The sequence below is a fragment of the Ambystoma mexicanum genome, chromosome 8 (assembly GCF_040938575.1).
Source record: "Ambystoma mexicanum isolate Mex_15411 chromosome 8, UKY_AmexF1_1, whole genome shotgun sequence".
Classification (NCBI taxonomy): domain Eukaryota; kingdom Metazoa; phylum Chordata; class Amphibia; order Caudata; family Ambystomatidae; genus Ambystoma; species Ambystoma mexicanum.
The window spans coordinates 27805730-27831954 of NC_090929.1; the positions used below are offsets into that span (position 1 = coordinate 27805730).

The 26225-nt window shown below is 48.0% G+C and overlaps 1 protein-coding gene across 2 annotated transcripts in view; it reads left to right on the top strand.

The window, feature by feature from the left end:
- Positions 1-26225, top strand: part of TBC1D13 (TBC1 domain family member 13) — a 391422-nt gene that overhangs the window by 200729 nt on the left and 164468 nt on the right. For both annotated transcript variants that reach the window (XM_069609188.1, XM_069609189.1), the window contains exons 6-7: positions 13158-13240; positions 15849-16008. In XM_069609188.1, coding sequence (XP_069465289.1) covers positions 13158-13240; positions 15849-16008 — 243 coding nt within the window. The remainder of the gene's footprint in view (positions 1-13157; positions 13241-15848; positions 16009-26225) is intronic.

Consider the following 26225-nt stretch of genomic DNA (forward strand, 5'->3'; position numbering starts at 1 on the left):
TCCGCGATATGGTTTCAGATGGCCCCACCAGTAACATGAACCAGTTTGTGGCCATTTTCTGACAGCCTTTTCTTCATAGATAATATAACTGAAATAGACTTCGTACCCAATTTATAAGAGTCTCCAAACAATGCTGCAGCAACCATTTCAATTGTACTAAAACATCACTGAGGTGGGGGTTGGAAAGAGTTTGCTGCTGTACTCAGAGAAAACGCTGCAATAGCCCAAATATCTTCAGGAAGCAGGCAAATCATTTGGGGCAGGGCAATTCAGGAAGCCATACCCAAAATAATGGGGCATGGAAAGCTTACAATTCCATAGGAGATTCATGGTGAAGTTCGCTAAATTTGTGCAAACAACTGTTCCATGGAAGGGTGCCAAAGGTGAGGGAGTCGTTTAGTATGGACCTTGCATGTTCTCCTGCACAAGTAGATGAGAATATTTCTTTCAGAATAGAGGCGGGACAGAGTTCAAGGGTGGATCCGGAGGGTCTGCTGCCGGATAGTAGATCTAGAAACTCATCTCTCGAGATGGGTTGGAAAGAGTTGAAGGCTGGGATTGCAGTTGTTGGGGTAACGGGATCGGGAGGGGCTGGGGGTGAGGGTGGAGAGTTTGGTGTTAAGGGTTGCCATCCTGTCAAGTGCAGTGTTGTAGAAATGAAGCGAGAGGGAGTCGCAGAGCGTTTGTGTGGGGGTGGTTTGGGCAGAGGTGCAAGTAGGTTTCATGAATTCGGAGATGATCTTGTGGAGTTCAAAATGTGTTTATTGTAATAGGCCTTTTTGGCTTTTCGGATTTCAGATTTGTAATTATGGTGGTGGTGGGTGAACATAGATCTGCTGAGAGCGGTTTTAGATGCTCGCCATTTGCGCTCAAGGGAGTTATTTTGACTTTTGAAAAACTTCAGGTGAGGCATGAACCATGTGGGGGACGGTCCTTTGCGTGAGGCTGTGGGATGTGAGGGGTGAGAGCAATGAATGATTCTTTAAGCCAGGAGTCAAAAGATTTGATGGTTATGTCATGATCACTGCTTCCAAGGAGTCAGGACCAGCCCAACGTCCTTGGAAGCAGGCCCCTAACCCTGATCCTAGGCACCAGCCGGTCCCCACAGGGACCTTTTGGACCTTGTCCTGGCGCCGGTGGCACCAAGCTCATCAGAAGCATCGGTCCCGGCACTGGAAGCGCCGGGCTCATCATTGGTGTGAAGGTGCTTGGGTGGACTTACCTGTGGCAGACCATGCTGCTTACTTACCAGACTCTTAGAAGTCCTTGGTGAACTGGGACTACTTTCTTACCTGGGTGGGGGAGCTCCACTCCCTGGATACAGCCGTGGAACTCTTCTGGAAGTAGGAACTCTTTTCTTACCTAGGCGGGGCCGTGGAAGGAGACGCCTCATCACTCCTAGGCTATTTAAACCACACCCGATTGATGAAATGTGCTTCGCGTTATCCTGCATCTGCAGCAGAACGCTCAACGAGTCTGTTCCAGCCTTTCTTCTTTGAATCCTGAACCTGCAAGAATTATACTTACCATTCCTGTACCCGATCAACATCAGCACCTGCAAAAGACCAGAAACAACAGGTTAGCAGAACGAACTTTAACACGCAGTGTTTACTTACCTGATCCATCGGCAGCGGCCGTGTCTCACGCTGCACCTTCGCCTGCAAAGATAAACAGCATTATCATACTTACTGGCACGCTGTGCATTCCGGCTTCTTCACGCTGCATCTTCACCTGCAAAGATAAACAGCATTATCATACTTGCATTCCGGCTTCTTCACGCTGCATCTTTACCTGCAAAGATAAACAGCATTATTCTACTTACTGGCACGCTGTGCATTCCGGATTCTTCACGCTGCATCTTCACCTGCAAAGATAAACAGCAGTGTTACACTTACCGGCACGCGGCGAATTCCGGATTTCTTCATTCTGCATCGTCACCTGCAAAGACAAAGAAAAAGACAGTAAGAGCGCTTGCCATACTTACGCAATTCCAGGCGCTTCACCGCCACGCATAAAAAGACTATAAAGAGTAAAGGTGTCCAGAAACTTACCGGTCGTGCAGACAACGACGGTACCCATCCTCTGAAGTCAAGAGGCCAACGTTTCACCAGTGAAGGAACTGGCAACGGCACCCTGCACTAGACGCAGATGGAGAGCCCATCATTCACCTATCTAAGGTGAGCACGTTGACCTGGGAGGGGGGCTCAACAGTCAGGCTGAGAGGAGAGAGATAGGGACATTCACAACCCAGACCTTTAACCCCCATATTATTTCACCTGCAGAAACCTCACCCTTCGAGTCCGACACACAGTGCGGAGAGGTTCGACCCCAGAAGCCAACCGAATCCTGCACATCACGTTTCGTGTTACAGACACCTTCCTGCCAAGACCCGCGCCTCCGTGGGAATCAGGTGAGCGTTACCGGTTAAGGGTCTACCACAGATCAGTGTTGCTGGGGGACAGAGTAGCAGGGCTTCGGCTAGGTGAGGGCAGGAGGAGCCATGGGAGGAGGGGTTGGTGTGTCAATAGAGAAAGGGATGGCAGAGTGGTCTGGGAATAAATATAGAGACGAGGTCATAGGAGCTGAAGATCGCTTCAAGGTTGTGACCTACTGAGTGAGTTGGACCAGTGGTATGTTGGGAGAGGTTGAGTGCCTCAAGACTGGTGCAAAGCCGTCGGAGAACCAATTTTCAGTGATAAAAAATGAGGTCAGAATTGTCAGAGGATAAGAGGTCAAAGATGCTGTGTCTGTTTCTCGCCACGGAGCGGGCATTGGAAAGGAGGCGTCTGACTTCATGAGGGGAGGTGGTTTTCATGATGCTCGTTGCTGGGAGTGCTCCGTGGACATGGGTGCCCAGTGAGATGGGAGATGTGGTAGGATCGGTCTGGGTGCTTGAGACTGACTGAGGGGGGCTAGTGGGGGATCTGGATGAATGTACTCTTTGAGGGTCGGGTGAATGGGTTAGTTCGATGGGGAGCGGTAAGAACAGGTTGGCGCTGTAGGTGTGGGAGAGACATGGGAAGAATCGGAAGGGAGGGTGGTGAGTGATGCACGTGTGGTGTCAGGGGTTAGGCGAATTGTTGGTGGTTCGAGTCTGGAGGGCCCTTGGGGCTTAGGTGTACTGGGTGAGAACTCGAGAGCAAGGGGGTGGAGACGGGGAGAGAGGGAATGGGAGGGTCGGATGGTAGGCGTGGGAAAGGATGGGAGGGTGGACCGATGGATAAGTTCTGCGGTATGGAGAGTTGAGGGAGAGGGCCGGTCGCCCTTTCTGTGTTTTTTGGGTTTGGCTGCCAGAGGGGCGTGAGAGAGGGTAGACGGGTCAGAGGGAGAGGAAGATTAAGCGACTGTGTTAGAAAGGGCGAGACATGCTACTTTCAGAGAAGTGAAAGGGTATGAAGGGGGAGTTCTGTGGGCACGGTTTGAGTAGGAGCTGAGAGGAGGGGAGAGGGAGATGTGGAAAGTAGGGTGCAAGGGTATCGCAGGTGAAGATGGGGGCGGGATGCTGTGCATAGTTTCTGGGGTGCAGTTGTCCTCGAGGGATCGCACTGTTAAGGGGATGCTGGGTTTTCAAGGGAGAGGTGTTGAGGGTGGGGAGCGTGTTGGTAGAAGGATGACGATGTTGGAGTGACGTGGAGCTCTACACAAGTGGGTGTATGGTAGTGCGGGTGTCAGTGGGGGATTGGCAGTGGCAGGGAGGGCTAAGGTGAGAGGGGTTAGTCTCGGGGAAAAGTTCCTGAGTGGCGGGGGACTTGTGATGTTTGGAGTACCAGAGAGCTCCTCTGGCTTGTGAATTTGAGATTGCGTGGTGTGTAAGGGCGAGGACTAGGAGTTCGTTCTCAATTGATACCAGGGGGTAGAGGGAGGACGATATGTTCGGGTAGGTTGAGGTGTGTGGGATGTTTGGCACGCCAGAGCCCTCCTCTGATCTTAGAGTTAGAGGCGGAATGATGATTGGGGTGTGTGCAAGGGGGGTCCGAGTGTATTGGTGTTGGGGGGGAAGGGTCATAGGTGGCTTTGCGGTGTCGGATATAGGGGTGAAGTTAGGTCCTAGAGCGGAGGTTATGCACCAGGAGGGGTGAGTTATGGGGGGTGGGTATGGTGTGGAAAGAGCGGAGATGGGGGTTCAGGGAGGCGGTGTTTGTTGATGTGGTATCTCCATCCGGGAGGAGTGGTCAGTCGCAATTGTGGGATGGAGTAGTCTAGCAGCAGAGCAATGTGGGGGTCAGAGAGTGGCTGCTTGTCCAGAGGGCAGGGACGGAAGGTATCTGTTGCGAGGTACCAAGACGAAGATGAAAGGGGGGTACTGAGTGGTAATGTAATGGTAGCACCTAGAATTTGAGTCACCTGGATAGTGGGAGAAAGGCCTAACACGGGTGGAACACAGTAAATGCAATAACCATAGATATAATAGCAGCGCCTAGATTCGGGACACCTGGATAGAGGGAGAAATGGCCTAATATGTGGTGTTAGGGAGAATTCTCTCCTTGGGCTGAATTTCCTAACCTAGTGAGTCCCCCAGCAGCTTTGCTGGATTTCTGGAGTTTGTTTTTCCCTCCTGCCAAGAGTGAGACTCTTTTCCTCCCACTCTTGGACATGATTTATGGTATTCCTTTGACTGTGAATGTGTTTTATGGGCTATGGGGTCCTTTACTCCATAGGGTCTCATGTGTTTTTCCTATGTATGTTACACAGCACCCTCCGTGCAGTAACACAGGGGTGTCATAGTGACACCCCACCATAGACTCCATACCCTGGGACTGACTACTGTCTCCCAGGGAATGTAAAGTCACCATTGGCTTTACTAGTCCCAAATTATTAACAGAAACCAGTACAAACCATCATATTGTGGACGTACTGGTCGGGGCAATTCGATTGCCCCGGGGTCTGTTAATCGAGGGGGCACGTCTCCGTCACCCCTGATCGAGTTTTGGCTGGTGGCAGTGGAAACTACTTTTTATATTCGAATATTCCCTATGGGATTTTCCCATTGTTCGAGGCTACCAACTTTAATTATTTAATTCTCATAGCCTCAAACATACCGCCGGTTTATTTAATTAATATTAATTCTCCGGTTGGTATTTTTTGCCAAGACTCGATTCTAAAATGGCGTCTGTGTTCTCTTCTGTGACTCCAACCTAAGTCGAGCCCTTTGTTCCACTTTTTGGCAGGCTTCTCCACAGAAGCCTCCAAAAGTGATGCCACTCTGTCTGGGTACCACAGGGAGTGTGGGAGGGGGTTTAGGCACCCTGGACTGAGTTACCTTGGTAACTCAAGTCGCACTCTTGTGGGATTGGCCCAAGTGGTGAGCCGACCACTTAGCATGTTTGATTGACAGCTAGGCTGAGTGAATGGGGTTTTTTTGCATAAAAGCAGGGCTTTGGGGACTGGAACTTCAGAAGTCGCACAGGACCTGAGAATCCGACGAGGGAGAAGCTGAGCCGACCTACCACGACGACACCACCGGCGGAGCCCTGCAGAACCGACTCACCACTTCCCGACGACAGAGAAGATCTCCCGGCTGGAGAGGCTTCTTCCCCTGACTGGTGGGCACAACCAGTTTACCTTTCTTTCTTCGCACCCCAGCACGGTTTGTGGTCGAACTGCCCATGCCAAGCACCCCGGCAGCCGGATAGCCACTCACCACTGAACCACGAATCACCGGACCGCTCCTTGTACCTGAGAAACTCTGCGGCTGGTTTCTTCCCTGGCAGTGCAACGGACTCCTGTCTTCCTCCACGACGAGATCCTCTCTTCCTCCGGACGAAGCACCGACTTGCATCCGCTGCCAGGAACAACTGCCCCCGCTGGAGCTTTCTCACCACTTTAAGGTACCGTGTCCGCCAGGCCTCCCTTTCTAAAGATTGCTACAAGGTATTGGTCCCTTTCTTTGATCCAACTCCTTTTTGAACCATTACAAGACTTTTGTGCACCCGTGTGACCTTGGACATATTTCGTTTCAATCCTCTTAAAGCGGTTCTGGCCTACTGACTCTGAATTCACGGTTTTGCTTTGCCTTCCCCTCTTGTTCTTGTAAAAGTGTTGGGATCTGTTTCAAGTTATTCTCTTCTTTTCTCTCCATTTTTAAAAACAAATTATTAGAGTGCCATCTATGTTAAGCGCTCACCGCTGTCTGAAAATAAGTGGGGCTTTACTTAAGACTTGTCTAATATTCTTTTAAGGGAGTGTATATCTTTTAGTGACCGTGTTTTTGAATTGCTTACTATTAGTGCCTGTGTGTTTTTCTAGATGTGATTTTAAATAAATAATTATATCTCTTTTACACCAAGCCCTGGTCAGTGTTTAATTGTTCTACTGTGTTCACTTAACCTATTGTGAATACTCTGTATACTGCCTAACTCTTCTTGAGGGAAGTCTGACTGCTCAGCCACAGCTACCAAGTGAATCTGTGTGGTACAGACTGCTACCAAGTGGGTTTACTGCCAAACACCTTTAGTCCTAAATCTTTTGCAGTGGTCCCAGAGGGAACTGCACAGGTTTCTGCCTAACATGGGGAACAACAGTAAATGCAGTAACACCTAGAAACGGGACACCTGGATAGAGGGAGAAAGGGCCTAATATGTGGGAGCACAACAATAAATGCAGTAACACCTAGATTCGGGACACATGGATAGAGGGAGAACGGGCCTAACATGGGGAACAAAAATGCAGTAACACCTAGTTTAGTTTATTATTTGTATAGCGCCGCCTGGCCCTGGGGCATCCAGGCGCTTGTCATGGTTACAAAGTTGCAAAAAACAGTACAGAATAAGCATTACAGATAGTAAAGACAATGTTCAGCAATATATACAGGTGGTTACATAGAATTGAGTATATACATGTGTGTGGCTAACTTTAGTATTGAGTTGGTGTTTGGGCTTCTTTGGCAAGTAGCCATGTTTTGGCTCTGTGTCTAAAGCGGTGAAAGGAAGGTTCGGATCTGAGATCAACTGGAAGTGAGTTCCAGAGTTTTGCGGCAAGCAGCGTGAAGCTTGTGCCACCTGCTTTTTGGAGCTTAAATCTGGGGATATTTAAGCATCGTGTTTGGGCGGCTGATCTGGTTGGGCGAGATGGGATGTGAAGCGTGAAGTTGTCAGAGAGGTATCTGGGTGCTTGGTTGGATAAGCATTTGTGCGTGAGGGAGAGTGTTTTGTATTGGATTCTCTGTGGGATGGATAACCAGTGAGTGGAGCGTCTAGCGTCAGAGATGTGCTCGTGTTTGGGTATGTTCAGTGCTGATCTTAGTGCATTATTTTGGATAACTTGGAGCTTATTGATGTTCTTTTGGCTGGTACCCAAGTAGAGAGCATTACAATAGTCTACTTTTGAGAGTACTAGTGCTCTAGCTAGTGTAGTGCAGTTGGAGGTTGAGAGGTAAGGTCTGCTGGCATTAATGAGCTTACATGTATGAGCAGTGGCGGATGAGATGGCGTTGATTTGTCTAGTCAGTGTAAGGGAGGAGTCATGGTAGATCTCCAGAGTTTTGACACTGTTGGAGACAGAGATATTGTTGCCGTCAATGGTGAATGTCTGGTAAAGTTTGTCGAGGTTGTTGAGTCTGGTTTGGGAGCCTAGTAGACGAAGCTCGGTCTTGTCGTCATTGAGGCAGAGTCCGTGTTTGGCCATCCATTCTTGGATAATGGAATAATTGTTGTTAAGTACATTGTTGTCGGTGGCGTAGTCTCCTGTTAGTGGGATGAGTATTTGAGTGTCATCTGCGTAATTCGTGTAGATGACACCCAGATGGTCTAATATGTCGAAGAGGGGTTTTGTGAACACATTGTATAATGTGGGGGAAACACAGGAGCCTTGAGGAGACGCTGCAAGTGTCAGGGGCCGGTTCAGCGGCAGCAGTGGGAGCAAACACCTTCATGGATCTATTATTCAGGAAGGACTGAATCCAGGCATTGGCCTGTCAGAGAACTTGGCGGCCGAAAGGTCGAGGAGGAGAAGAAAGGCTAGTTTGCCATTGTCTTTAAGATTGTCCATTTGTGCCTTGAGATCGATCAAGGCTGTCTCTGTGCCGTGTTTGGGTCGGAAACCCGATTGTCTTAGTCCTAGCAAGTTATTTTTCTCTAGGTGATTCTGAATCTGCAAGTAGGCAGCTCTGTCGAGAATTTTTAGTATTTAGTAGGAAGGGCACAGTAGTGATGGGTCTGTAATTGGTGGGGACAATAGGGTCTAGCGTGGGTTTCTTGAGTAGAGCTAGAACCCAGGAATCCTTTAAGTTGTTGGTTACTGTACTGGATGTGAAGGATGCGTTTATAAGAGAGGTGATGAAAGGGGCAAGATGTTTGGCTGCGTATTTGATGACTGGAGCTGGGCAGATGTCACCTTGACATTTGGAGGGTTTATGAGAGTTTATTATATCTTCAACCTCCGCGGTAGTGATGGTGGAGAATTTGAATAGGTTGTTATGGTCCGTTCGTGTGGTGTGGGTGGGAGAGGTGGGATTGTTGGATATGGTGAGGCTTTCTTTCTTAGACTCAATTTTGGATTGTAGCATAGCAATTTTGCCAAGGAGTGCTTTGTGTATGTTGGTGCACCAAGAGATGTCTTTGGTGCATGTGTCTGGTATGGGAGATGGGGACTCGAGGTCTCTCAGGATGTTAAAAAGTTCTTTGGTGTTGGATTTGGCTTTACTAATTCTCTCGTTATACATGTTTTTTTTTTGTTTGGATGATTGCTGACTTGTAGGTGTTGGAGGCTAATGAAAAGTAGTGTTTTGTTGTTAGTGGAGGGCAACTGTTTCCAGGCTGATTCGGCTTGTCGTTTATTTCTGCGGGGGGTTTTTAGTTCGGGTGTGAACCAGGAGTTTAGGTGCACATGTGGTTTGGATTTCCCTAGTTTGAGTGGTGCTACAGTGTTAATGGCCTTGAAATGGTTGTGTTATAGAGGTCTACTAATTCAGTGGGGTTGGTGATGGTAGGTGTGAAGTCGATGATGGGTTGGAGTAAAGGGATGAGTTTCTCAACTGTGATGTTTTTGCTGTTTCTTGTGAATGTGGGTTGAGCGTTGGGAGGGGGTGCCAGTGTTTGTTTAACTCTGTTGATGGTGAAGGTGATGAGGTGGTGGTCAGTCCAGGCGCAGGGTATGTTGGATAGTATGGAGGTGTTGCTGTTAAGGTCTGCTATCCAATCGAGGGTGCGGCCTTTGTTGTGTGTGGGTTGAGAGATGTGGTGGGTGAGTCCTAATTCTGAGATGGTGTTAGCGACTGTGCTTGCTTTGTCGTCTTTCTCGTCATTGTAGCCCAGGTTGAAGTCACCTAGAATGAGTATCTGTGAATTGAGTTTGATGTTGTTGGAGAGCAGGAGAGCTATGTCGTCGTTCAATGAGGAGAAGGGGCCCGGCGGTCTGTAGATAAGGTGGATGGTGATAGTACTCGTGTGAGTAGTGGATAGTTTGATAGTAAGTAGTTCAGCAGATGGGAGAGTTTGGTTTAGAATGTGTCTTATGTTACGGGAGCTTCTTGCTATGAAGGCTACTCCTCCACCTTTGGCTGTTTGTCTATCCATGCGGTAGATGGTGTAGTCATTAGCGCTAGAGTGGGACATGATGCTGCGTGGAGCCAAGTCTCAGTAATAGCTATGAAGTCTAAGTCATGTAGCGAGATGATGTCGGCTATGTCTAAGGCATGGGCGACTAGTGATCTTGCGTTGATTAGTGCGCCTTTGATAGTTTCGATGGTATGTTGGTGTGATTTTCTGTTGAGGGTGCATGAGGAGGGGACATTGGGCTGGGGAGTAGGCTGGGCAGGCGATGCTGTTGTATATGTAGTAGGAGTGGCTAGTTTGAGTTTGCTTTTACTTTTGCTTGGGCCACAGATTGTAAGAAGTGAGGTGGTGTGTGTTCTGGATCTGAGACGGTCACGTATCAGTATGCCTAGGCTAGGATAGGAGTTCCTGGTGGGGTTGTTCTTCAGGATGGGAGTGCGGCACGCATTGCTATTTGGGTAGTGCAGGTATCTGTAATGGGGTTGGTTAGATTCTGGCAGGGCTGGAATGGGTTGAGGTTAGGTAGGAATAGGGTGGGGCACGGGATGGGATGGTGTCTAGGACATGCTGGCCTGCTGAGACCATTGGGGTGGGAGAGGAAGTGCGATCCTGTGCAAGGTAGGTCTAGAGGTACTAGATAAAAGGGAAACATGATGAAAATAGTCCAGGCTGGCATAGCTATTTGGGTGAGGATTAGCAATTTGATCACAGCACTTATGTGGGTGTTAGCCCTCTAGGTCAGGGCCTGGTGTTTTCTTGCAGCAAAGGTCAGCCTAGATTTTCTTATTGCAGAAGTAATTGCTTAGAGGGGGTTCCTGAGCAGCCTAGATGACTCGAGGTAGGAGTCCAGTATTCGCAATAAGACAATTAAACTGCTCAGTGTGCAGAAGAGTTTGAGTGCGCGCGATTATACAATTAGGATTGTAGTGGCAATCAATACAATAGCAAACAACAACAAGGCAATAGTGCAGCTAGATATGCAATTGGTAATTGCCATTGGCAAGTGGCGGGCGAAATACAGTCTAGATGCAACTATGCGATGGCACAGATAGTGAACATAACATTTCCATTGCGTATCTTAGCGAGCGATATGTAGGATGGGCGATATGGGATTGTTAGAGTAGATAATACTTATGCTAGCGTTTAGGGCAGTGGGGTTAAACAATACCGTAATGTGCCTATATGAGTTAGGGCACTGGTAATGAAGTGCAAAATCTGGTAGGTGAATGCAGGACAGGACGAAAGTTATGAGGGGGTGCTCATCCTCGCGCTCTGGTCCGCTAACAGGGGTGCCAACAGGGCCTTGGGTGCGGGCCTTCGTGGTAGGACACCTAGATTTGAGTCACCTGGATAGAGGGAGAAATGGCCCAATATGGGGGCACAACAGTAAATGCAAACACAGAAGATGTAATAGCAGCGCCTAGATTTGGGACACCTGGATAGAGGGAGGAAGGGCCAAATGCGGGGGGACGGTATTGAGTACAATAGCAGCAGTAACAGGAACACAAAAGGCAGGTGGTAATCTGAAAGACTACATTTTTAAATTCCTGGAGAGTGCTAGCTGGCACAGTCAGGCGAATTTTCATCAGAGGCTGTCGGTCTCAGTGCCATTGTCTGGGACAGTCAGGCTAGATGTGAGAGGTTGTTATGTGGCACATGTGGCTGGGGTACAATCTACTCAAAGCAATGTTTGGCTTAGGGCCATCTGAGAACAGGCTAATTAGATGCAGAATATGACTTGGGCTGATTGTGTAAGGCACTATTTGGTTAGAGTCAAAACTAATAGCATAAGGACTCAACAGGAGGGGTTACAATGAAATTCTACGAGTTTGTACACTTCACAGAAGAGCAGCAGGTATCGGCCTCCAACCTGGTCGGCCACTGCTGGTTGACGGCTGCAGGCACTACAGGCTAACATGGGCCAACACGGTCTGGAGCTGCCACTTCAGGAGCTGGTGTCCTTTACCTCCTGTCCTTCACTACGGGGGCTGCACGGGCAGGGGCTGCCCTGGACATGTGCTCTAAGTGGGTTATTGAAGACCAACCAGGGGAAGGGGGCGGGATGGGAGGCGGGAGGAGGGAGGGAACCGAGGAAGTGGGTCTGAAGAGGGTCAGGGCAAGGGGAGCGCGATCGGGAGTGGGGGGAATACAAATAAAATCTAAACAAGTAAACAGGGCCCAGGAGGCTTAGCACTCACCTGCAGATGCTGAGGGGGAGTGGGAACCGCGTCTCACCATCAGGTATCCCACTTCCAATCCCCGAACACCCCTCACCCAGGGGATCCTCCCGCACTGGTCCACCCCCAGGAACTAGATCCAAAAGTGATGGCCGTGTCCTGGTGACCTGGATGACACATCCTCAGGGATTAGTCAGTGAGACACCTTCTGGTTTCTCACAGCACACTCTCCTCTGTTTAATAGGAGAAGGTTTCTCTCATGAAGCTCTGCAGGCTTCTCGTGTTCCCATTCATTCATTCATTCATTCATTCATTCATTCATTCATTCATTCATTTATGGATTTACTAAGGGCGAAACTAAGGCCCAAAGGCATCTTGGTCTCCTGCTGATTGGATCTTAATCTTCCAGGCAACAAGGGGTTGGGCTTATCACCCATTCTTTGGTGTAGACTGTGGGCGGTCTATGAGGAGGGTCAGAAACCATACAAGCCATTGAGAAAAGCAGTAGTAAGCCCTTAAACAATTCCGTTCCCATGAAACCACCAAACCTATCATATTCATGAAACAAGGGAGGTTAAGACATATCCCTGTTTAGGGATTGCCTGTCCTCAAATTGGGGGTCACCCCCAGTGGGAATCCCCCTTGTCATCTCCCCTGGGGGAGGGGGTTAAAATTAGCAGGGTCACTTTCCTAGTCCCAGAGAGGGTTAGGGGGGCTTCCCCCTAGTGATAGGGGACATGTTCCCTGGATTTGTCACAGGTCACAATGCTTGAACTACACGAGGCCCAGGAACTCTTTTTTGGTGTACTCAATAAATGTGGTAAACCTCTTTGTCTCCATCAAGACCAGCTCTCTGGGTAAGGGAGCCGTGCACATTGTGTCCATGTTTTAATACTGATTATTTTATAGTGTGGAAGGATTTTCATAATGATGCACTTGTCTTGTATTCAGTGGTACTGAAGGCACTATGAGGGTCATTGCAAGTATGCTGTTCTGGAAATACGGTGCCGGTAATAACGTATACCGGCACCTTTCCGGACCAGCAAACTACAAGTCTGCCAGTAGGGGCTGTGATCTACCAGCAGGCCTGACCTGCTGGTAGATCAGGCCCCCACCAGCAGATAAATGCTGCAGTCACTGGCACCGGTAATACCGGTGCCTGCGGGATCCCATTCCCAAGGAGTCTTTTGGAACTCCATGGGAATGGGGAGTTACCAGTGTCTCTGCAACCTGGAATATCCCAGTAACACCGGAATATCAGGTGGTGGAAACGGTACAGTAGTTTCCCGGTATCCCGCGGCAATTACCGGCGGGATACCAGGGAAATCTTAATGAGTGTTGTTATAAGGTTTCTTTAAAAGAAAAATTGAAAAATACTACATTTTCTCATGAATGGAGGCTGAAATACTTTGAAAGCCACTAATATAAATTAGCTCCAAAATGCTCCTTGTTGTAAACACATGAATGCTTTTCTTTCACCTCCTCACAGCCCCTCAACCCAAATCCAGACAGTCAATGGAACACCTACTTCCGAGATAATGAGGTGCTGTTGCAGATCGATAAAGATGTCAGGTAAGGTTGCTGCTGGGGTTAAGTGCACAGGATACATGGAGAGGGTACAGCACGTATGGAGTGAGTACAGAGCTTAATTATGGAGTGGGTATGTTGGAGTTTTCCTAAAGTCTACCAGTGGTAAGACTTTATAAAACTATCCCCTGGTGTACAGGCCCCAACTTCCATTACCAGTTACCAACTGTACAGTGTCCTTAAAGATTAAGGTGGTCTGCATTGTCCCATATGGGCCAGACTGAGCCAGAGCGGCTGTTGTTAAGATGGATTCCAAAATCAGATCTTCGGGGAGGATTTTGGGAGGTGTAAGGGTGCAGAAGTAAGGTTCAGACACAATGGTGGCATGTGTTTGGATATAAACTTTTATTCATAAAAAGATGGTTGTAAAAAGGCCTCTCTATTCCGAAAACTAAGAGGGGATTCGCTCCCTCAAAGGAAACTAAAGAAACTGTCAGGAAGTCAGAAAAATAAAAAGTCTGTCACTGTCGTGTCCCAAAAACCTACTTCTGTCCCTAACACTAATGGTCTAAAATACCTGTGCAAGGATGGTCTCTTCTTTAAGTAAAAAGTGTTCTTTGTCTTTTGAAATGCAAGATTTCAAAGCTAGGGTTGTGCTCCTTTCCCCGAGACTACTTCTTATCCCAAGGTGCTGGATAACTCACGAGGAACTGTTTCATAGCTTCACAGTTCTTATAAACTATCGGCTTTGCACGCTCCGCTACCAAGCATAGGATTCCTTTTATCGGTCATTGGGTTCTTGCCCCCCTTATTCTCAATCTCTCATGTGGGTGCGGGTCACAGACTCTCAATACTTTATACGGCTTGGTTCACTCTCCTGCCAAGCAAGTATTCTTTCTTTGGCTCTCTCTTTTCCTCTTACACGGTCCCAGACCCGCTTTGCTTTAAACTTTGGCTTCTCATATGGATGCAGTCCCAGACTCGCACTGTAGAGTTGTATCAGCTTGGTGCAAACTCCTGGCAAGTATACAACTGTCTTTCATTCGCTTCAGGGTCCCAGACACTCTTTTTTTCGGTTCCTGAGCTCACGGCACACGTAGTATAGCTCAGTGGCAATGTGCTTGTTTTGGAAGCAAGATGATGCAGAGCTCCACAGGTCCAAAACCCGGGTCCGCGCATAGAAACCTCTCCGGTATTAAGCGCGTTATATATAACCAATTATACTATACTACCCCGTTGCTTCCCCAGACCTCTCTTAGCTCCTGGGCAACTCGTGTACCTGTTTGCTTCCTTCTCAGGGGTACCGGCGGTTTCTGGGCAGCTGTATCCGTTCTTTAGGCTCTGGTAGCGTTCGGGCATCTGTCGGAGTCTGCAGCGGCTCTGCAGACTGAAGCCTTTCCCCAGCTGCGCGTTCTGACTCTTCTGCGCTTCACCGGGTCCTGTGGTTCACATCAGCTGCTTCTGTGCACGGCTCCCACTATTCCTCTTCGGGGGGCGGCTCTCTCCCTCTCACGTCTCTCCTGCAGTTCGGTTTCAGCTTGAACTGATTTCAAATTCCCACGTCGGACTGAGTCGTGTCTGGGAGCCCCCCAGGGGATGAAGCGGGCTTCGGCTAGACATTGTTTTGACAGAGAGCCGCTCCGTCTTGTTCCGGCCCATTCCCTGTGCTGAATGTAACCAAAAAGCCATTACAGAAAAAGGTATAAGGATCGTAACCCCACTTCACATTAGGGTGATGTATGCAGTTGTAAAAATACAAGAAATCCATAAAGAGAGACATAGTCCTTCAGTACTGATAGTCTTATGAACTGATCAAAAATAGAAGGGAAGAAAAGCAGAAGGCTTTACTTACCCCTAAAAAGTCAGGACAGGAGTCTAAACAATACAAAAAGAAGTCATCCACCTAACATCCACCACTCAAGATCTCTAAATCGTCCATCTCTCCTGCAACATTAGAAAGAGGACAGGGCAAGACTGCTACAGTTTCCTCCGCGCTCCAGTCTACTCCACACATGTGTTTTATGGCCGGGTGGCTGTGTGTTTCATACTCGTATGGTCTACTTGGCAGCCTCCAGGTAGAGCTGAAAACACAGCCGCTCAGTTCTCCAGCGCCAAATCTGCTCTTACAAGGGCTCCTCCGACTCAGTGCGGTACTTCCCCACTCCCTGCTGCTCCTGTCTCAGCACGCTGACTTCTGTCTCCAGCAGTCCACGTCCCCTGTGCACACGGGTGCCCTCATCTGGGGATGCCACAAAATTCTCCACACCTTGGAGCGCGAGGTAGGTGAAGGAGCAACCCCTCACTTGTGTATATGCACGCTATAAATGCCATATCATATCACTCTCCTCGGCTTCACTACACATGGCAGAACACACAGGGAACCCGAGGCTGAACAGGTTGGAGTTGAGACAAAGGATGTGTATACTAGAAATGGGTCTGGGCCGTGGTCTGTTACCTGGATCAGTGTGATGTGGAACATTGGAGATCCATTCCTTAGGAATCTGGGGGATGTGTTCTCAGGAGATGAAGCGGAAGAGGGGGATTTGTTCTCTATAGATCGGTTTGGGACAGGAATCCCTTGTCTGAAAATATGGAATGTGACAGCAGGGGTTGCCCGCTGACTCTTTCTTCCTTTGCCGTTCATCTCTTCCAGGAGACTGTACCCTGATATGGCGTTCTTCCAACGCCCAACCGATTACCCCTGCCTCCTGATCATGGACCCTCAAAATGAGTATGAAACACTGCGAAGGCGAGTAGAGCAGACGACACTCAAGTCGCAGACGGTGGCACGGAACAGGAGCGGTGTCACCAATGTGAGCACCTCCCAGGAGTGTGTGGGGAGGTGGAGGTCATGGTCAGTGTGTGGGAGTTTGGAGACATCAAGCAATATGTGGGGAGACATTATGTGCATCGTGACATGGCAGCCTGTGGGGTGCTATATGACATTGATATTGTGTGGGGGATCTAGAAGCATTGGGCATTGAATGTAGGGTGCTGGAGGAAAGAGGCAGTGTTGAGGGAGCCGGTGGTATTTGTGTGGCAACTGTCAAATAGCTGAGTGAGTCCAGACAGGATCTTGGATATAAACAGTTTTCATGAACACAACAAAAATATCCTCCCTTGCGGTGAAATACAGAATGTCAGGACATTCTCTTGTCAACCAGTTCCAGTGATTCCTCCTACAGTTCACAAGATTTTGGAGGACGGACCTGTCACTCACAGTCCCTGTGGTTCTTCTTCCAAACGTCCTCAAGGTGGTCTCATCTTTGTGGTGGGATATGAGCTCCTCTGGTCCTTCCTGGCAGGCAGAGCCAGCACGGTTTGTGGACCCCAGTCTCCACAGAGGAACCTAATGATGTCTTTTCACCTCCCCTCCATAGGGTCCTTGTGTCTACCCTAAATAGCACCTCTCTACTCCAGTTTGTATCCTGTCCCTTCTGATGCCATGCCATGTGCTCCTTCTGCTTCTCACCCTGAGCTTGGCCCATTCAGATCTTGGTTTCACCCCTAACCCTTGCCCCTTGGGCTATACTTGCCTCCTCATTCTTTCCTGCTCTCTCGCTAGCTACCACCTCAATAGCCCCTCTGGTACTTTCCGGGGTCCCAACCTCATCCTGATATCTTTGCTCACACCTTCTCTTGCTGGGATTTCCTTTGTATACACAAGTGCGTCCTCCACTGGAACAGATCTGGGTTCTAGTCCCTGCGCGTGTGTTTTGAAAGTATTGCGGTTGAGCGATTGGTTACATTATAATTGCTCGCCCTGCTCAGCTGCAGCTTGTGTTTCATCTTGTGATCTGGGTGGCAGCCGGACTGTGGCTTTGATAAGCCAGTCCGCCATCTTGTATTTTGTCTTTGCTGGCCAGTGCAGGCTCCTGCCTATTGAAGCAGAGCCGCATCTGCAGCACTAGCCGGGTAAGTGGTTTCAATGTTTTGTATTGTTGTGAGATCAGGCCTTACAGCTCATTGAATATGTGCTAACGAGAGGGCGCATTGTTCCATGAGAGGCTGCAGGTCTCCGGACCAGGCTTTTAGAAGGCCAGTAGCAATTTTATATGTCTTGTGACTGTTCCTTTCCCAGTGAGGGTGACCCGGAGATCTTCCCATAATGCCCCCGGGCAATCATTCACTAGTTTGGGGAAACACCTGGAATCCTGGGTCACTGCACAAGAAGTCCCAAGAAGGAATAAGTTACTTACCTGTAACTATTGTTCTCCTGCCTGGGTCTGGCATGGATTTGCAAGCTCATGAATATTCCCTGTCATCCAGCTGGGAATCCTCAGTAATATTGTATTAAAGAAGTTTACTTTTAAATTTAAAAACTGCTTGTCACTTTAGTACTCGTCTTTTGAGTCATATACCGACATCCAATTAGACGGGTCCCCTTAGCTCCACCCCTGGTGGCCTTCTTCAGATTTGGCAGCGCACGTAATGTGGCAGTAGGAACCAAGAATAGCCAGAGTGGGGTAGGAGGGAGGCAATACTGGAGAACAGGAGTTATAGGTAAGTGACGTGTTCCTTCTCCAGCATTGGATCTTTCATGGATTCACATGCTCATTGAATACGATTAAACAACAGTACCTATACACAACCACGGAAGGTGGCACAGTTCAACAGAAGCAGTACACTCATCCCGGGAACAGACTCATCTAATGTAAACAGGTTCCAAAGCACTGCCTGGCCGACACAGGACTCCTCCCTGGAATCCATGTCAACACAGTAGAACATTTTGAAGGTGTGGGTAGACCTCCACATAGCAGCCCTGCAGATGTCGAACAGGGGAACACCGGACAGGAAGGCCATAGTGGAAGCCAGGGCTCTCGTTGAGTGTGCCCTTAGACTTTCTGGAAGGGGCCTGTTGGCCAGGTGATGGCAGTGGGTAATGCACACAGACAGCAATCTTAAAATGGAAGCTTTTCAAGGGCCTTGTCCTTACCAACTGGTCCAAAGTCAACAAACAGCTGTGCAATATCGAGAGAATGCAAGGCTCGCTCTGCTGGGGACGAAGAAGAGCCAAAGAACACAGGCAGCGTTAGTGGTTCATTCAGGTGGAAGACCAAGGGAACTTTTGAAGGGTTCGTACGGAGAACCACCTTGGACTGGTGAAAACTTAAGTACGGACGCTTGCAGGATAATGCTTGCAGCTCAGCTACTTGTCTGGCTGAAGTGATGGCCACTAGAAATGCCTTTGTCCAGAAGAGAAATTTTAATGGAGCTCTATGGAGAGACTCAAACGGACGGCCCAAAAGCTTTCAGAGGACCACATTGAGTTCCCAAGCTAGAGCAGGAGCTTGAAAAGGGTGCAGAGTGGGGGGGGGGTGCACAGAACAGTCCCTTGAGGAATTCCTTCACCAACCTCTGTGACCAGAGGAAAGGTTGGCTGGAAGTATGGGTGTAGCGGGAAATGGCTGCTAAATGCACCTTGATAGATGAGTGTGCCATCCCAGCTTTTTGTAACAACGGGAGGTACGGCAGAATCTGAGCAGCCTGAATGTGTAACGGTTGTAGCTGTAGAGTTACATACCACATGGTAAAACGTTTCCATTTGTTCTAATAGCAGGATAGTGTAGATGGTGCTTTTTCTCTGGCCAGAATCTGTTTGCAGTCTGAAAACAGAGGGAAGCTTCCAAATTCTAAGGCTGCAAGAGCCAAGCTGCCAAGTTGAGGAACGCGGGATCGTATTGTAGCACTGGCCCGCCGTCTCTGGAAAGCAGGTCGGGGAGAGGAGGCAATTTGACGTACGGGGCCACTTACAGGCAAAGTAGGTTTGAATACCAAATCTGGCATGGCCAGCCTGGGTCTACCAGGATCATCTTGCAACGGTTCTGTTTGAGTGTACCTGGAGCTTGAAGCATCAGAGGAATTGGCGGGGGCATAGAGGAACGGTCACTCCCAAGGGAATGAGACCGCATCCCCTCAGCTCCCTGCTTGGGGAAACCGACTTGCAAACTGGATACACTTCTTGTTGTTTGCTGTGTCGAAAAGGTCGTTCCCCGGACACCCCCACCTGAAGAAGAGGCTCTGGTGAAGCTCCATTCGTGGCAGGACCTGAGTTCCCTGCTGAGATTGTCTGAATGGTATTGGTAGATGGAAGGGAATCAGATACATGTTGTGCGCCAGAGCCTATTTCCATAGCGCTTGTACCTCCGTGGACAAGATAGGAGAACGGGTGTCTCCCTGTTTGTGGATATAAAACGTGGTGGTGGTGTTCATGAAGATGCAAACCACCTTGCTCTGCAGTTGCAGCTTGAAGGACTTCAGGGCCCAGAACACTGCCCACAATTCCAAGACGTTGATGTGTAGTGCTTTCTCTTCGGGTAACCATAGCCCTCTGGCATGGAATTCTTCTGTGTGGGCTCCCCAGCCCTCCAGGGAGGCGTTGTAGTAGCTGTGGGTTGGTGTATTGTAGAACGAAAAGGGAGTACCCTCTATGAGGTTGCAGCGATAACTCCACCATCTGAGGGCTTTTTGGAAAGATGGCGTGAACAGAGGTCTATCCTCCCAGGACCCTGATATCTGCTGCCAGCGGGCATCTATGTACTCGTGTAGAGGTCTCATCTGTAGCCTGCCGTGTGGAATCAGGATGATGCATAAGGGCAATTCCCATTTGGGACTTGAGGGAGCAGACTAATGCGATCGGTAAGCCTGAGAGATGCTGGACCTTGTGCAGTATCGTTTTCAGTCTCTCCTCTGAGGCGCTGGTGAGACGTGCGAGAGTGTTGAGGCACGAGCCCAAGAAAAGCGAGCTTTGAGCAGGCTGCAAGCAGGACTTCAGAAAAACATTCACTGAAAATCCTAGAGCTGATGGTATCGGTGTTGTGCTTTGACCCCATTGGCAGGGATGGAGCGTGCACCAGCCAATCGTCCAGGTAAGGATAAAAGTGAACGCCTTGAGCGACGGATGTATGCTGCCACTGGATCTAGGCATGTTGTGAACACCCTGGGTACTGACTTCATTCCGAAGGGCAGGGCCTTGAACTGATAATGCTTTCCCTGGACTACAAATCAGAGGAAGCACATGTGCCGCCAATGGATGGTGTAAGGAACTCATGGTGGCAACAGTAAAGACAAACACAAGTGTTCACAGTTCAAGGGTGTTTATTAAACTGTATGCAGGTTGGAAAAACGCCTAATCTAAACCTAAATCTAAGATGGGAGCAAGCTACGACCATTAAATAATAATAAGGTAGTCCTAGTATTGTCTTGTCAAATAAAAAGAGCCTATACTAAAAAAACAAAAATATTGCCAATCCTTACAACTAAGTTACAAAAAGAGTGTGGGATAATGTTCACCAGAAAAGAAACAAGTGTTCTCAAAATTAAAAGTCAGGATGGTATGGCTGTGTCGCCCTTCCCCATGTTTCAAGCTAGGGACAAGGGGGAACTTGTGAGCACAGCACACTCCTGGGCCTCTCCAGCACGAGGCTCACAATTCCAGTTCAACGATATCGGAACCTTCAAGGGCTAAGTTTCATTTTTCAAAGTGTCTTGCCTTAGAAAGCCTGCTGGTTCAAAACAACAAACAAACAAACAAACAAAAGTTCCTTCAGTAATCTTGCACCTTGGGCGATTGCTTCTTCGCCTCTAGGATCTCCCTACGCCGGGCTCGGATCCTTCTTGCAACTTGGTCCTCCCTCCGTTGGGTTCACTAAGACCTTTTCAATGCAGCGTGCAATATTCAAAGCCGTAATGTCTTTTAAAACAACTTCTCACTGTGGACAACCCTCAGCAGGGTTCACTCTTATTAACACAATGTTCACAGGTGCATTACTCTTCACCCTAACTCACAGGCATCCCTCAACCGGGTTCACCTTTGCCAAACACACCGTTCACTTTACTTTGTCACAATGCGATTAGGATCTCCCTCTGCCGGGCTCGGATACAAAAGTGGGCCTCCCTCCGTCGGGTTCACTACGGCCTTCTTGAACAGAGTTCATGAGATTTTAACACAGTTCATGAGCTGCTAATTTTCATCAGAAAGAGTTGGTTCCCTTCTCCTGACTTTCTTTCGGCAACCTCTGCCGGTTTCACACTTGCCTTATTCCATAGTTCATCATCTTCTCAGAAAGCGGGGTTCCCTTCCCCTAGCTTTCTCTCTGGCATGGGTCAGAGACTTTCGATGCTACACAGGATTTGACGTGACCACTCTGGCATCTCACGTCACCCTTTCCTTGGGCCTTCTGGTACTTGCAGTTTTCCTCATAACAGGGCCAGCGAGAGTCCTTCGAATGAGAACTCCTACGCACATGACCACTCTGCAGCTGGTCCTTCTCTGGTGTTAAGCAAGAATAGATGTAGTAACCCCCGGGGGAGACTACACAACCCTTGTCCTCTTCGTGTTAGGTAACCCACCTTTTGGTATAGGTCTGTGCTAAACAAGTTGGTAGTGTGACTGAGCGGCCAGACTTATCTCAAGAGGGGAAAATGTGAGCTGTAGAGCTGTAGCAATTAAATCCACAAATACAAGTATCAAAGTAAGACTTACACGCAAGATTTGTTTAGTCAAAATAATAATTTATTTATTTAAATAAGCATTCTTTAAAAAGGTCTATATATGCAGCAACCAAATACACTTTAAAATACTTGTTCAGAATCAATACAACGTTAGTAGATACTCTCTAAAGATGCTTCTTACACACTTTCTACACCCTGAGGGGACTTCACTAACTAGGACAGTAATTGCATTTCTATATCACTTCGTAAATTCTGAATTCGCGGAAAGCAAAGGTTAAAGGAAGGAAACAGGTTAAACAGGTTCTCAGAGCACGTGAGCACTGTAAATCTTCCAATGAAGTCTACATAAAAACCTTTCCCAGAAAATATTAGTTAAACCCCAATGTATCACCTATGAGGGACAGTAAGAATCAAAGGCAAATGGAATAGAAGAGTCTGCAGGGATCCAGGACAGCCAAAGTCAATTGGAGCAAAGTCTGTGCAGCTGAGGCACTTCTTAGATAGCAAAAAGTCTTGCACAAAGTTGGAGAGTTTGTTGTAGAAAAATCACTGTAAGGTCACAAGCTGTGACACTTGTGAAAGTTAGAGCTGAGATCAACTCTAGAAACGCAGCTACTGCAAGTCTCAACTGAGAAGAGCAAGCTACAGACAATGAAGTAAGTACCCCAAGTCAGAACCTTTGGTTAGAAGAAGAGGGTCCATCTGTCTTCTGTCTGGTTACAGCGATGCAGATCCTGTGTTCTTGAGCCTCAGTCGTCGGGACAAGAGGGAGGACATCTGGAGACTCCTGCAACAGCAATTCAAAAGTCGGCGGCAGCTACAGGCTCTTTTTGGATCAGCGGCACTTCACAGTTTCAACGCTCTGTAAACAGCACCACGCGGATCTTGGACACCGGTTGGGCTTCCTTCACTCCTTGAGTCCTGCACTCTGGTGGGGGGACTCAAGCTCTGGTCATCCTGCTTCTGGAGGACCCTGGGGAGACTCCTGGAGCTTTTGGAGAATACAGTCAGTCTTGGAAGGTGTTCCAGTGGAGTTCGTCTTGGGGTTAGTTGGTCCCGCTAACCCAAGGGAAGAAGTCCTCCCTTCCAGAGCTTCTCTTGTCGATCAGAAAAAGGAGTTTCAGCACAGCAGCAGGGCTCACCGGGCAGTTCAGTGGTCCAGGAGGATGCAGCAAACTTTGTTCACAGTTTCTTCGTCGGGATGTCCTTCTCAGTGGTCGACTCTGTCTTCAGTCCCAAAACCCCTGCCTTTTAAGCAGGTTCCTCCCATTCATGTACAGCCTAGCTGTCACCCAAACAGCAGGTTGGCTGGCCCTGCAAGTACAGCCAGGCAGCCATTCAGGACTGGGTGCATTCAGGCATTCCTAAAGACAAAGGACAGGGGAGTTTCGGGAACCTCCCTCACTTCCTGCCTTTCCAGACACACTGGAGCCAGAGGCCGATTTCAATACTGAAGCCCGCCAAAGGCATAACGAACAAAGGGCTTAAACCTGGTTTGGCGTACAGAGCAAAACCCAAGAAAGACCTCACAAACAAGGAATGGGGAAAAAAGAAGACCGGGCCATTTTGACAAAATGGTCACTCTTGGGTGATATACTGCAGCTGAGGATTCAGCCTGCGGTAGAAAAGCACAATGGTAGCAAAATTAAACCACTGCCACCAGCCATTTAAAGCAGTGAGGGTAACATAAAAAATGTTACATGAGTAGGTAGGAAAAGGGGCTACTAAGTGACCTCCCAGCACTCAAAATAAGATGGTGTATGCTGGACCTACAAAGAGAAAAGGTAAGTAAAGTCAATTTCACCTTACTATTCTTGGGAACAATAGTTATTACAAGAAAAGGTATTTAAACCTTAAGAGAAATCTAAAGGATTTCTCTGTGACCTTGCACTGAAGATGCTGTGTGTCACCATACAACAAGTAGATGCCAATGGAGTTTGTCAGACTCCAAAAACAAAGGAAACGCATCATCCAAATCAGACCAAAATACATGAGAGAGTGAGAAAAAGGGCTCTTTTTCTTCTAAGCCTAGCTCTTTTAAAATAAGAAAGGAAACAGCTATGGGACATCCCTCACACCATCGAGGACATAATGGGAAAGTTGGCGAAGTTGAATGGCTCTCGTGCTCCAGGACCTGACGGCCTAACTAACACTATGATAATTCTCAATAATTTAATATCACTTCACCGAGGTCCGGCGAAGGGGGAAAGCAAGATTTGCGCCATATTCTGAAGCTTGCTATCCACTGGCTCATTGAAACTCCATTGTGTGCGACGTGGTTTATGGCCGCCACCTGCATTACCTTTTCAAATAAGGCGAATCTTTAAACCATCGCAGCCACTGATTGGTTCCTAGTGACTGCATCTGACTACAACCGCCTACCATCACAACCGCCAGGCAGAAGCCAGCCGTCGCTAAGCGCGGCGAATAAGGGCCTGTCTGTGCCTGTCCGTGGGTGCCAGTGCTGTGGCCACCCCCTTAGACCGCAAACGGCGTGAGCAGTGCATCACCATTCGAACACACCCTCTCAACCCCACTACGCCTCAACACTGCATATCGCACTTAGCAGTGCCTTGTCTGATACAAATTCTGTTTTAGGCCAAAGTGCTTCGCGTGATGCAAATCACTTCCATCCCATTGCACCCTGACATAGGAAAATTGCTTTTATCCCATTGTACCTTGTTCAATGCAAATCGTTTTAGCCCACTGTGCTCTGACTAGTGAAAGCTGCATTACCTCATTGAGCCTTGAATAATGTATATTATATGAGTCCACTGTGCTTTTTAACATAGAAAACTGCACGCAGCACACTGTGCTTCCAATTATAGAACACCCCAGTGCACCGTGCCAGTAAATATTGAATGCTAGATATCAGCCATTGTGCCTTAAAATTGAATGTTACACATAGCCTACAGTGTCCTCGAATACTGATTACCACCCGAAGCCTTCTGTGCTCTGAACACCTGCCCACCACTAATGTGCCCTATACCCCACTCCACCCACCCAAGCCCCAATGCATCTAATCAACCATCACCGGCCACCCCCCATATGTGCACATCAAGACACCCTTCACACAACACCATCATTGCTCACACTTATTGCATTAGCGTTCACAATAGTCACACTCCTACACACAAGCACATAGACCACATCCTACACACACCTTTCCCTTCTCTACCCATACAAGCTCACGAGGCCCACTAACCTCACTGCCATGTATAACCTCTACTCCCACTCTGGCCCCACAACACAAGACAAAACGAGGGACTTTAGACTCAGAGCCCGCACCGAGCCCCTGCCTCACCCTAGCCTTCCCAACTCGACAACAAGAAGAAACCTAAGGGTTGGCTCCCGCACCAAAGCTTCTCACACACCCCACCACTACTCCACAGGCAATCGCTTACCACACAAGCCAGAACCTGCACACCAGTTGCTAAAAATCCTTGATAAAGGTGCCCACAATCAAATCCAGCACTTCCTTGAAAGCAACTCCATCCTAGGCAAGAGACAATCCGGATTCCGCAAAGGCCATGGCACCGGAACTGCACTCATGGACCTAAAAAACAAATTACTAAAATAATGGACAAAGGTAAACTAGCCCTCCTACTGCTATTAGACCTTTCAGCCGCGTTCGACATTGTAGGTCACAAAACGCTCACTTCTCACTTGACCAACGCAGCCCACTTCTCTAAACAAACCACCTCTTGGATAACCTCATTCCTAGACGGCAGAGTCATGAAAGTCTTCTCAGACTCTTGAAAAACTGTGGCTTTGACAAATCTTGCTCCACCAGGGCGACTCCTTACAATCCCGATAGTTATACGTGCAAGATTAAAAGTTTCAAAATCCGGTCTATGAAGTCGCAGGTCAACTGTATAAGGACGGTAAAAAGCCTAACCGTCCCATACGTTGAAGAGATTAATTAATGAAAATACAGGACTCTGCGCCAACAACTCAAGTTGAGTTAAATCTTAGATTATGCTTTATTAATCATCCATGACCATTGAGCCCATAATTGATAACATGTTTCGGCTCCACTGAGCCTTTTTCAAATCCGGGCTACCCATAATTGTAATATAGGACATACAATATATCATAGTCAAAAAACAATTTGTATGAACGACATCATAAAGTAAAACATAATACCAGTTTTCAAATATCGTGACCACAAAATGTGCATAATAACATGAAAGAAATTAGACAGAAAAACAAGGATGGGCAAAAGGGAAGGGTTCATGGGTGTAGAAAAATATAGGCAAACATATCATAATACATTGTTATATTTGAGTAAACAGAAAAAGAGCACAAAAAACAGAAACAAAAACACAAACAAAAAGAAAAAAGAACCCATTAGTAATCATTATTCTTCAATTCATTGAATAATATAACCAAATTCTGCAATGGTCCCTTAAGACAAACTGACAACTTGGTGGATGTCCTTACCCGAAATTTGATGTAACCAGTTCTTATGACTATTTGTCCATGTAGTAGTAACGGGGTACAATCCCCAATATCAATCTAAACAAAAAATGTAAGTAGCGAAGGTAAATAAAACTGATTGTCCAATTTAGAAAAT